Source organism: Bradysia coprophila, unplaced genomic scaffold (assembly GCF_014529535.1).
Source record: "Bradysia coprophila strain Holo2 unplaced genomic scaffold, BU_Bcop_v1 contig_358, whole genome shotgun sequence".
NCBI classification, from domain to species: Eukaryota; Metazoa; Arthropoda; class Insecta; order Diptera; family Sciaridae; genus Bradysia; species Bradysia coprophila.
The window spans coordinates 4,648,558-4,662,647 of NW_023503616.1; the positions used below are offsets into that span (position 1 = coordinate 4,648,558).

Here is a 14,090-nt window from a genome sequence, read left to right on the forward strand (position 1 = left end):
TGTAACACTTTTAATACTATTTCGTCGAAATAGACGAAAATTTATTTTCCTTTTTGCCTAAAACATTTATTTGTAACTATTTTCGAGTTATAACAACCATTACATACTCTGAGAAAATTTTGCAAGGTATACATTTACCTGACATGCACAGTATAATAGCTTAGAACTCGTTATATGTCGTAACGTATTTGTTAGCTGTGCACTGAAACATGGAATATGATAAACAAATAACTTCTGAGACATATTTCTAGATTTTTTGTTGAGGAAATGTCTTCAACAATGTCTTTTACATATTGCCTTTATTTTTAAAACATCCGTTGTAGACATGTGCTACGTTGTACAAAAGATGAGATGAGATGTATGTAACAGATTGGCGTTTAAAGTTAGCTCCAGGCTAACAAATAAACTAATATACATATTTGACATACTAATAATGGAACTTTAAAAGTTAGGAACTATTACATCTCTAGTCTAATCGATTTTGTTTTTGAACTTAAAGTAGCTCCTTAGAATTGTTACAAACTGGAGCTACGCAGGTCACTTGATGTGTTTTATTTTTTTGAAAAATAAATGAAATGAAATGAAAATGAACTTTATGATTGAGCGTTTTTTCAATAAAATGAGAACAAATAGGGGACAAGTATAAGTATAAGTAAGTTCATGTTAAAAGTACGGAAGTACTAGATTTATGTTCCCTTGTCATATGCTAGTCGTCTGCGAAAGGTTAAATTTTTCTTGTAACATAAAACTAGGCTTTATGCGATAATTAATTTTCAAGTGAAAGTTTTCAATTTATTAAAATCATCATTTCCACTGCGTTTATATAAACTAAGGGCTCATGAGTACACCATATCAAATTATACTTCTCGTCTACCTACAAAAGATAGCTTTTCAAAAAGAAAACTAAATATAAATGGTATAATTTAAAATAAAGATAAACAGATGGGCGAAATACATCGTTTGAATAAACATTTCTCTAAATTTAAAAGTACGAATAAAGGAAATACTGCGGAATGGAAGTCCCATCTCCCATATTTACTTTACAATTCAAATCCATTAAAAGCTAAACTAGCCAGTCACTCGAAATTTGCACAGTGAAATAAGTTTTTGTATGCAACATTTCGTTTTAAATTATCTTTGGTGTTCTGAGCTGATGAAAAATATAAGAGAATTTGTATGCTTTTAATTAGTTGGAATGAGTAGAAGAACAACTGAAGTGCTAAATTAATGTTTGAATATATTTGCAATTAGAATAATGATCACTTCCCATTACATTGCATGTATAAATTACATTCTTTATTACCGTTAGAATGTTAGAGTGTTTAATGTTTAACTAAAATGTAACAGTTTCGATACAGCAACACAGCAAAGGATTCTAAACGATTGAGTCTTGCATCAAACACAAAAATAGAAATCTAAAAGCGTGTACATAACAAGCACTAAAGAAAAACAAAGATGTTCCTTATACGAAATGCAATAGGAAGTAACTAGAATCATCCTCCTTTTACGAACATGAAAACGTGTTTCGTCTACTCATAGAATACATTTCGGATATTTCGTCAAAAAAGTTGGTAGATGAAAAAAATGGCGATTATCCACGATTATCAAGACACCTGAAGACATTAAATAGGTTTTATCGGTCTAGAACGATAATCTCGAACTTATCTCTCTAGGGAGTTTTTACTTATCTCGATATATCTGTTCTCGACAGATAAAATATGGTATGCACCTATTGCCAGACTGTTATTTTGGCGTGTAGGCATTATTGCCCACGCCTTCGGCTCTGGCCATAATGTCCTACACATCCAAATTAAAATTCTTACCAACAGGTACATAATATACATTACATGCTACATGCGTTGAAAACCAGACTTTTCATATGTTTTACGTGACCAGGGATAAGAAGATGAAAAGTAGAGTTTTCGTGTGAATTTTGTTGATCCAAGGCTTAGCCGAGGTCAATAAACACACGAAAACGAGACTTTTCATTTTTATCCCGAATTATGTAATGATTTTACATGCTGAGGGTGTCGAAAGAAGTGCTTAAAACATGAAAAGTATGGTTTTCGACGCATGTAGAATGTAAAATACTATTTTTTTTATACGGGCGACTTGAAAATATAAAAATATGATAAATTTTGCCGGCTTGAGACCGGTATCTCATACCAAATATAAATAGACCGTGTGCAGTATAAATAATTTATTTTTAATTGATGTAGATTATTATTCTGTAGAACAAAAGTGTAAACAGAATATCTGACAAATGTCTGCATGATTTTAGATCTCACTTTAAAAGCTGTAATTTGAATGAGACTAAAAGGATATCGGAACCATTCTAATTCATTCTAATTGGATTCTTACTAAGATTCTAATAAGTGGGATGGCATCGGGATGGCAACAATACTTTTCAATAATTTCTATAAAAAAAATTAAATATTTTTTTCAATGGTTTTCATGGTAAATCTTCTTTATATTGAAATATGAAACTTTTTTCTCAAAATCACACACGGTCTATTATGCTACTAGCGCTGTAAGACCAGTCTCAAGTTCAAGTAGCACAAATATTTGTATATACCGAGCTCCTGAAAGCAGGCTTCCTCTACTGTGAAGGGCATGCACATTTTTATTAGCAAAACATCAATTGACCAGCAAGTACAATATCATCATCCGAATTTGAAAGTGGCATTGATTTGTTGATGATCAACATTGATATTAAACTAATTTTCTCCAAAAATGAAATCTAAAGGTTTGAAACTGTGGCTTAACTATTTAAAAGCAAACGCGACCCCGTACCATATCTTACAGTTTGGAAACATATTGCGATAAACTATGACGAATATGACTAAGACAACTAATTTTCTTCTTTTCTCCAACAAGTCACCACACCGATATAGCGAATACTATTTTCCTGTTTTCCTAACACATGTGACGAACGAAACAAAATGGAAGGGAAGCATTTTTTCAGGGATCTCTTTAATGTCAAATATTTTAATAACAGAAAGCAATAAACATTCCAATATTACTTCGAAGTATGTATACATAAATATCCTTCGACTTTAGCCCGATTGTGTGTACAGCATATTAGGTAGGATTAAAATGAATTTTTCTTGAGGTTATTATATTTCTTATGACTAGGAAATGGTGTTTGAATTCAATATATATCCGCATGAAAATATATATATGAATGCCACACACAAGAAACCAGATAATATTTACAGATAAGTATAACGCTGATAACCGGAGTATTTACATAATATATATCGTTCGCAGCGTTATAAATTTACATTTAAGAGTAAGGAGAAAAAATGTAGAAACCAAAGTATCTTCGTATTTGGGTATTGAAATAATGTTACACAAGATACACAACCATACATAGAAGTCTTACGACAGGAATCTTTTATAAGCTTACCTTTGATTTAAGGATTTCAAACTTTTTTCATTATAATCCCGTGGCTTTATCTGGTGTACTGTACGGTCTGAAGCTTTAAACAGCTTATGTATTACTTTGAACTGATCTGTTTTGTAATTATTATGATTATGAAGAAGTACCGAAGAAAAACAGTGAATTTTAAACAAATTTTAATTTGTGTATATGTCAACACAATTTTATTGTAAATACACATTAATACAAATTTAAACTGCTAATTGCTATAAAGCTAGTGATAATTTGCGACAATTAAAAGGAAAACAATGGAAGTCGCTACAATCAATAATATGACGACGTGTGATTGAACTTGCACTTGACATTGAACATCTAATTTCTATCAAATGAAATGAATGTACAATTAAAATACCAAACGTTATAAAAATACCATACACGTATACCTATAATAAATACATGAAGGTGGTTGGCCATTGATGGCATTGTAATTTATATTAAGTCTTTGTTTCGTTTTTTTTTTTGCTTTAATTTTCAATTTTAGTTGTGTTATGTTAGAGTAAGTAAGGAGTGATGAGCCTCGTCAGATGGGCTACCGTAGCCAAAAATTTTGTAAATTTTGAGCCTGGAGACGATATAGAATCCATTAACCAAAATTAACGAAATGAATATTTTTGTAGAATTATTTTGAACGTAACTTGGGATTGAGATCAGTAAATGGAAATCACATCAATAATCTCATACAATTGTCATAAAGCCAACGTATTCTTACCAATTGGATGAGTACACTAATAATGTACGACAGAAGGGAGTCTCTCTAGACTTCTGCCATTTGAGAAATTGAGTGGAAACATGTGATGCCGAATTTTTGTATAATTCAACAACCCATTTGGCTAAAATGCTAAATTTTGTTTGCCAAACATTAAATAATAAATGGTGCTATAGCAGGGCCTATTTTCCTAGAAAGTTATACTTATCCATATTCGATTGTCTGAATATAGGCCTCTATAGTTTTCTTATTATTAAATTCTTTACCTTTGTAGATGCATTTGCTGTTTGTATTGTATATATTATGCAGTTTTCCGATCGATGAACCTCGCTCTATAAATTTAAAATGTGCGGCCCAATCAATTGTATAAATGAAAATGAAATATAAACTGTGCTATATGTTCAGGTCACTTTATTTACAATCTTCGAGTATAATTTCAATGGGGATGGATATGCCTGTATTCCATTAAATTCGAAAGTATTTTGAGCATTTTGAAGAGGAAAAATTCAAGATGTTGCAAATAACATCACGAACTCAACATTTTTTTTATATTTTTCCTTTACAAATGGCATTTATAGAACTTCAAGTAAATAAACAAGTTAATCACTTTTATATCGAATATAACCCCTTTTTAAGTACTTTTATGCGAAAATAAAATAAATTCCGAAACCTACTTGCCACATAAACACAAAAACGTTGTATTTGCTTCGAAAAACGTAACACATAAAATAATTTATTCCCAGCACGTTGACGGGAAATTTATTAAAATGTTCCACGCTTTTGTCGTAGCGTGTGCACAATCAGAAGGAAAAACATAGCGTACAATTGGAAAATTTCGTTTGGTGTGGAAAATGTAGCATTACAACTTGTACGGCACGCAATTCTATGAACCTAAACTTTACCGATGTAGAAAAAAGAAATATTGTGCGAGTGAATGAAACTGAACACGAAAGAGAAAGTTCTTTTATGGATGAAGAGAACACACAAAAAAGGTTATTCCCATTAGAACTATATTTTTCCAAAGTACGTATAGATTTACTTAGTATACAAAACATTTGATATGAATTATTCATTCTTGCTACGAAACTCAATGGTCCTAAATACATTTTTAAGTTTCGTAAATTACACCTATATCGAGTCAAGAATGGTTTGTAGCATATCAAAAGCAAACGAAAGTTTTGTACTTAAAACTAAATTTTGTGAACACATTGTATGTGTCTGTCGGAAGTGAGCTTTCATCAATGCCAGTATATTGTTGAACATATTCGTTACATATTACAGACCCACCCGCTAAGAATTCAATACTAGCTTCCCTCAATATTTGCACAGATACTATTGTAGATGCCTCCGCAAATCGAACCAGACGAAAGTTGTTACAAAACCATGGAAATGTTGACTACAATGTGCATTGTACAGTTGATAGAAATTGTATGTGGAGTCGTTAAATAATGTTACAACATCTATGGAAGTAAGATAGTACAGCCAACTATTTCTTGCAGTTGATGGATATGAATGTTTTATTATGTTATACATATTTCGTGTAGGTGAAGTTTTCGAATAAAGTTTGGTGTTGCAGGGAAGTTTTTATTTTCGAAACTGGGTCAAGATTGCTTTTTTATTTAACACTGATAGGTGTTTGATTTATGGGAACAGAAATTATGAAATAAAAATTGGTATCCGAACATGTTACGGAAGAAAAATAAATTGTTTCAATTAAGCTTAATGGCTTACCTTTCCTTCGGTGTCAGGTGCATGATATCGTACTTCTAACGATCCACCAAGAACTGCATACCAAAAGCGTCCTTGTTCGCCAGCACGAAACACTGGAATGTTTAATGAATATATCATTACCACACTATGTAACTATGTAACTTTCCCCAGTAGGTTAGAATAACTACGGTCTTTGAGCCAAAATTTGGTTTAATATTAGCCACAGGCTATGAAGCTGTGATAAAACGAGTCATTTCAATATAAAGCGTCTTATATGGGAATCTTCTCTATTCTCTTGCAACTTGCATAACGGCATAACGTTACTTTTATCGTTATTTTTTGTTCATTGACGTAACGTTAGAAAAACCTATAAAATGTAACGTTACCGAGGTTGTACGACGACAACGTTATTTGTACTTGTAACTTTATGTAAAAATTAATGTATCAGAATGCTGAACGATTTTTAGACGGTAACGTTGCTAGTAACAATGGGCCGACCGTTGCATTGACAGGATCGACAATAGGTAGCGTTTTCCATTGTTTAGCCTGTGGTGAATATCTGATTACAATGGAAAACGTCGCATAATTGTCGATCCCGCAAAATTGCTTGTGTATTTTCGGCCTTAAGTATGCCTATGTCTTAGATTTTCTTTGAGAACTTGGAATCTTTTAGATGTGTTTCTTAGTTCTAGATCGCTTACAACAAGAGTTGCGTCAGCTTTAATATGGTATAGAATTTGCAGTTTACTTTAAAATCGCTATACTTACGCGTAACTCCTTTTTCCAAGTCCTCATAAAAGCCGCACATAGCAAGTTGCTGTAACGCCGATCCTGATAATCGACATAAAGGTTCCACTCGGCGTAAACGACATGAAATTAGTTCAACATCTCGCAAATTCCGATCACATGGTCTGAAAATTGATAATTGATAATGGTTGATAAATGCATTGCATTGAATTGAATTATTAAATCCTTGGAAAGGTAATCTAATCAATTGAATCTACTCAGGGGTTGAATATGAAACGACTTAAAAGGATGAACCCACTTTCATACTAATTTAAATTGAAAAGCTTTCAAAATCCACAAAAATTGAATCCATTTATCTGCATAAAAAGCGAAATATACTCAATCTTAATCATTTTCTCTAAGCAGCTGAATGTAAAAACCTAATGTGACAAAATTCTTTATTTGTAACATTCCTTAGATTGCCAACAATTTGTCTCAGGTTTTTATATTACTTTCGTGTGTTCAATTTATGTTCACATTCCACCGATAAAGCTTAAACGGAACAAAGCGTACGCCATCAAATTAATTTTGTCAAAATGTTTCTCCTTGCTCAGGCAACCGAATCCGATAAGGAATAAAAAATAACTTTTATTATTATTTCAATTTGATTTATCACTCACAAGATTTCCACTTATTACTGTTGTTATGACTGGTGATGTGAAATAATAGGATTTTCGTTTTAGGGTCTAGAGATGTTTTATTGGCATACTGGAAAATTTTTCTTCTGAATGATTTCAGGGAATGTTCGTCTCCGATAAATAATGACATATTATATGGGTTGACTTCATATTTAAATTATGGAACATGTGGAACTGGACCCATTGTCAAACTGAGATATGAAAGAAATTAAAAGAAAAACGTTCAAATAAGCACAAAGTTTTGCAGTCAAACTTTCATGCTGTTCACTATAAATTAATAACAGTTTCATTTGGATATCCTGTCAAAGTTTCGTGAGCATAGCTATGCAGAAAACAAATTTGCACACGGAGTTGTTCGGGCGTAATCAAACATCATATTTGAATGAAGCCTTTAAACCACTTATGATTGGATCAATAACTTTTTACCAATTCTGTTTCATTTCAACGAACGTAGATAATAAAGTTTCAAATGTATACACAATTAAAAGTTGAATTCGTATTCGTTAGCAGCAATCGACAAGTGACATTAAATCCTGTATAGCAAGAGTTTGGATGCCGAATCGAGTTTCCAACGTTGATTTAATGAATAAATCAGGTTTTGTGAATTTCATTTTTAGAAAGCAGGAATAATTATTGGATTCACCTGAATAGAATATTTAAGTGATTACAGCAAAGGGTGAATACCCTTTTTTATAGTACATTCAATGGCATTTTGGAATTTTGACAAAATTTAATTTAGTTTTATTTTTAAAAGAATATAATGAAAAGCGTTACATCTTTAAGGCGCAGACCAGCAACGTACATAAACATGGGTAATTAATACTGTAGACAATGCAATCTCAAAATTTATGTTTTAATTTAGAATTTTTGGCAACTTTTTCTTCGTTTCTTCGTGTATTTAATTAATGTGAGACAAACAAGCAAGTATTACAAAGTCTGATTACTTTAAGGCAAAAATGTTAAGCCATTAAATTACCGAAAGAGTTTCAAATTGATTCAATTTTATACGACACACAACAGTAATACAACAGAGGAAAGCTTTTATATTCTGTCCAGTATAGTGAAATATTATTCGGTGTCGGTGTGTACGGTTCTCCGATAAAAATAGGTGGTAAACATAAAGTGTCCTTTTTTGAATACGCATTCAATCAAAGCCCATCTTTTTTAAAGGATTTATTTTAATAGGTAAAAGCAATAAAAGGTTTACATCCCACCCGAAAAGAGAGAGAATGTTTTCCCGAAAAAGCTCTAGAATTCAATAATATCGGTCTGAAAAGGTATTATATGGCTTTGAAAAACGTTGCTATGCATATACATTGATAATGCTCCTTAAATTTAAATAGATCGGTTTCGTGTGCTCTTGTTTGAAATGTGTATGTCAAGGTATATTCTACTTTCATATTCGTATAGACATTTCTTTCTCAGTCCCCATGACGGGAGAATTGTAGTAGTAAAAGGAACGAAAGAAAAAGAAAATACAACTTGAAAATCTTCTTTTAATATTCAACATTTCGTTCTTAGATATCAGACATACATTATGTCCAATTATGTTTAAAAATAAATCGCATTTAAAAAAAATAAAAATAAAAAAAATAAGTTTATTATGAGAAAAGCTTTGAAAAGTGCATGCATATGTAATGTATGTATATGCAATACTGGTGAAAATATAAAAGTCGCAAACATCTAAAGGTGAATCAAGTCAAGTTATATTTTTCTTCTTCGAACATTTGATATCGTATTATCCGTGGATGGAATGGAGAAATGTGATGTTCTTACAATTTGATTGGTAGAAGTCAAATAATAAAAGTATAATCAAAAAGAAGGAATACATCTACGGTTTTACCTCAACTTACACAAAATAAATTGAAAACTAAATGAAATTATTTAAATTTTTTTGATTCAAGGAAGTGGGCACAGCACAAACCTACCTACATGCTCTCATGGTTGTAATGATAGTCACATAACTCCATATGAGTCATGAAGGCAATAGAATGTTGCGTGATTACGGACCTGATTAACACAGTATTCAAGGTAAAATGTTCAACATTTTTCAAACCTAATAGACTGGTTGAACTGGTATAAGGTATACATTGTACATCAAGGAATCAAAAATGGTGACAATTCAAAACATTTTATCCTATATGTTTTAGGGATCGTACTTCCACTTTCTGTGTATTTAGTATGTTCACTCGTAAACAAGGCATATTTAAAAACTTTTATGGGCCCTAATTGGAGGTAGAACATAAGGAACATATATTAGTATCTCCATCTAATTTGTATCTAAAACGGCTAGTGGCGCCACTGGACATTTTAGGTACAAATATTGTGCTATTGCATTTGAAGGATACTGCTACACCACTTTACTGCACCTTGGTATAAAACACATCTGGTCTCAGAACATTAAATGAATATTGAATGTTTGATATTTGAAGCGGTGTACTCTTACAGTCAGCGAATTTTCAGACGATACCGAACTATTTATTCTACATGAACTGTAAAATGGTATGTATTCTCTCACCTAGATCCTAGAAATTCCATGAGACTAGCATAACTAGCTGTTTCAGTTCTAAAAAACAGGTGGACGGTCTTTATTCCTGACAATACCATACAGTGTATGTACGTTAAACCTGCACGTGTACATGGCATTAGCAGTAAATAGTCATCTATTAAATTTTATATTCAAATTTATTGGCTTTCAGAGACAAAGAAATAGCATTATGCCCGTCTACGACTTCAGTTCGAAATGATTAACCTGCCAGAAGCATTGTTATTTACCACCCCATGTTTGTTTTTTGTTCGGTTCGCATTTTTATGGCAAAACAAAAGAAATAAAATAATTTAAATTTATTAATGTTTGGTTCATTATCTTGAAAATAATGAATGTTGTAAAAAAAACATTTTAAGAGCGACATTACAATGCCATAAAACACTTATCTCTTTGCAAGAGTAGAAATTCATAAATACTTCTGCGAAGAATTTTATTATCCATACAAAACAAACATAGCTCTCCTGCTCGAGTAGCCCATATAATATATTTTATGAAAATGTAGGAGAGAACACCCCCCACAAATTTTAGTCACACCTGCCGTGCAATGTTTCGAGCATACTTACGTTCTATGAAAAATGTATTAATTTCTCGTCTTTTCGTGCAAACATTTTCCAACCTGTTTTCGTCTCTTCTGGTTAAATCAATATTTTTCTCGTATAAAATACTTTTGATGTGTTTGCAGAACACTTCTACATTGTGCTCATGTAACAGAAATTACGTTCGAAATATGGGGCTTCATATCCGTGATCATTTTTTACTTTTTTTGGCTGACATTTTAATTTTATATGAGACAGGATACCATTTTCCGGGCACTTACAAGTTTCTTATTATTAAGAACATTGTAGTAGAGCTTCCGATTCAAAAATGTCTTTTAATGTACACTTTAACACTATGGTACATCAACAACTAATTTTCTCAAAATGGGAAAATAAATATTCTTGAACTTAAATTTATTGCAAAATAAACAACATAGTTTAGGTCTTTTTCGTCTCCCATCCAAATTCAAGTGATTTCAAGTAAACAGGCAAGCACGTACGAGTGAATTTTAATATGACCACTTAGTTCGATTGATATAAATAATAGGAATAGGTTTGTTCGAAGGCCATACGAGTTGTCAAATTTCCTCCATAGAGACATAGCATCATCAATATTTATATGAAAACGGATCTCTATGGATGAAATCGCGTTCGTTCGGCCAGTCAAAACTTGTGTTTACAGTTACTCGGGACAAACCTATTCATTTCGGTATTTCGGAACTGAAATCGTGTCTCTTAAAATACCCTTAACTTTTCATAAACGGAAGGCGGATAATCTGTTACTTCTTTTGCTTACTTAGTGTAGCTCGATAAATTGTAATAAAATCTTTTACTTCATTAATTCGATTTGATATTTTGATTGTTTATTATTGTCGCTGCTGTCAATTACACAGAATATTAATCGTAATATATTTACCCACAATCAGGTAGCATTATTCTAATATTGTAATAGGGGCACCGCAAATTCATTTCCTTAATTAATTAATTATTGTACCAACAAAATTTAATTTGAATAAATGATCCAATCATGCACAGTACATTCAGTACATAATGTATACAAAACGAATAAGATGAAGATGATTTCTTCGACGCGTGTGTATTTACACAACGAAAGATACCTGTTAAGGCTATATCCACAACCATCACAGTTTCGTTACAATATGAATTGTATGTTATAATAGAAAATGAAATTTAATTATTCGAATCAAATGAAGACAAATGAAAATCAATTGAAACCACACTAAATACCACCGACGAATGAACATAAATTTATTGTGAATGGGTTTGGGATTCATTAACAACACATTTCTAGGTACACATGGTTAAACTCGAAATCTCTTTATTTGAATAGGATGGAAAATAAATCGTTCCGAACAATACCATTTGTAACTATAACGGAAGTAGTTTTCCCGCATGAAATGCAATAAAGGATCCAAAAGATATCTTTTTTAATTTGATTTCGTAACTTCTAAATGTCACATAAATACAATTTCATCTGTAAATGCTAGTTGATTTCAAGCGTACAAAAGGGCTAATTTGAGATAGAATTGTACTTTTAATGTTGTTCACGACATTGTAACGAACAAATCACAGTATTATCGAGCCACCACAAGACATCTGCAATCTGACATCTACGGTATGATGTTGTCGTTATAACAATATTTGTCATAAACTGAGACGTTATAACATGACCACCCGTCGTGAAGCTTGCCAGATCAATTTATAAACGAATATTTGATGAAGCATAATGGTATGTTTATACTTTAGGCGGTATCCCTATGTTTTACGTGTTCAACATAAATAAACATGTTTTTTTTAAAAGCAAGTTTAAGGTACCGAATAACATCCTTATTTTCTTGTTAAGTTCCAGAGTAAAATTCAGTTGTTCAAAATTCAACAGTTTATGTCTTTCATTGTTAGGTGTAAATATTTGCAAGATACCCTGGGTGATTATAGTTCAGAGTTAGCCCTATTTTCACATCTTTCTTTCAGCTTCGTATTATCAAAGAAGAGTTCGATAGGACTATTTGCGAAATGTTAAATCTTTCTAATACTTATTCTAATTCTAATATTTCCGAAAAAGCTTTATTGGGTCGTATACAATGTCTTGTATATGCTTCACCAAAAATAAAATAATAATCGAGAGATATTAGATAGACAGACGAGCGTAGACGATAAACATTCATACAGACTATTTTGATAAATATCTATTCACAACAAGAAAAGAAAGATATAAATGAATAACCATATTAAACCTACCTTTTGTCGATTGCCGTAATCCATTCCATAGCCATAATCGGAAGTGAGTAATTACAGTACGATGATAATATATAAAGTTAGCACACACAACGATTATTACTTGTGTTATAGAATTAAATTATGGATCACTTATGTATTAAATCGCTACATCGACGACTCTTTTCACTTGCAAGATTTACATTTGCATAAGAATTACACCATAACAGTCTTGTTATTTTTTATTTATTTTTTATCTTCGTTGGCTTTGTGTGTTGTTAAATATGCGGAGCTAGATGAGAGTGCAAGTTATTTTACAAATATATTGTTATTATACCGTTTATAGATTCAAGCTTATATTTCATACAATCTGAAATTTCATAAAAAAAGTGACTTCAGTTCGAGGCATGTGTGTGGTGCTGGTTGTTTGCGATGTGAATATATTGATAAATAGCAAACATAAAAATGTAATAAATAAAATTTGGAGGATTAGGAAAATTAAATCTGTTCAAATATTGACTTAATTGATTGTAGTCGGGTTTTTTTAGATACTGAGTAAATCTAGTTTACGCTACCGAGATTAGTAATACCGTAACATCACGGAACATATTAAAACAACGAAAACATGGGAAAAATCTGTGATATATGATATCAACTACATAAATAATGAATTGTTTGTTTTCTAGATTACAACACACAACTCAAGTTCTTGGTCGTTGATTATAATAGTTAAGTACAATATAACATGTCTAATTCTGAATAACTAATTCACCATTTCTAAGGAACTCAGAGCGCATCTTTGTATGATACTTAAGTCTGTTACTTCTGCTGATGAAATTATATCGAATAGTGTTTAATACAAAATCTTGTACTTCATTTGTTTTAACATTAACTTTACTGTGTAACTACATGAACCTTGGGTTATAGCTTATTTTGCTGTTCTCAATAGATGATTAGACAATCAAAGACAACCGAGACAACACTAATTTCAATGTTAATTGTGACAATTGTATAAAATATATGACTAAAAGTGCTAAATATTGATTTGTAAAACAAAAATACATTAACCGAAAGCTACGGACTTGTCTAATGTGAATACTAAAATATTTTAAAACCTTGCACATATACCGCGATCATTTTAATATTCTGTGTTCAATCATAAAACATATTTTGTTTAATTTTCATTTTTTAGTCAGTTCATGTCGTTTGCAGATATTTATATATCAACCACAATTCGCAAATATTTAATTGAAATGCTTTTTCTGATATTTTATATTTAACGAACAAATTTGGAGAATTGAATTCATTGTATGGAAAACAGACATAGAACAGCGTTTTTACTGAAATACGAAAAGATGCTTTGTTTTGCAACAAACAACTGTGCCATTGTTTGTAAACAACTTATTTAAAATTGATGACCATATCTTACCGTGTTCCGTGATGATTTCGAAATGATTTCAAAGTACATACGAATATCTCATTTGCAAGA

At 31.5% G+C, this 14,090-nt stretch overlaps 1 protein-coding gene across 4 annotated transcripts in view; it reads right to left on the reverse strand.

Annotated features, from left to right (window-relative positions):
* LOC119081367 (rap guanine nucleotide exchange factor 4) overlaps nucleotides 1–14,090 on the reverse strand; it is a 67,102-nt gene that overhangs the window by 47,133 nt on the left and 5,879 nt on the right. For all 4 annotated transcript variants that reach the window (XM_037190238.1, XM_037190239.1, XM_037190236.1 and 1 more), the window contains exons 2-4: nucleotides 12,626–12,893; nucleotides 6,627–6,769; nucleotides 5,880–5,971 (exon numbers count right to left, since the gene is read on the reverse strand). In XM_037190238.1, the coding sequence (XP_037046133.1) occupies nucleotides 5,880–5,971; nucleotides 6,627–6,769; nucleotides 12,626–12,660 (270 nt within the window). In that variant the 5' untranslated portion in view covers nucleotides 12,661–12,893. The remainder of the gene's footprint in view (nucleotides 1–5,879; nucleotides 5,972–6,626; nucleotides 6,770–12,625; nucleotides 12,894–14,090) is intronic.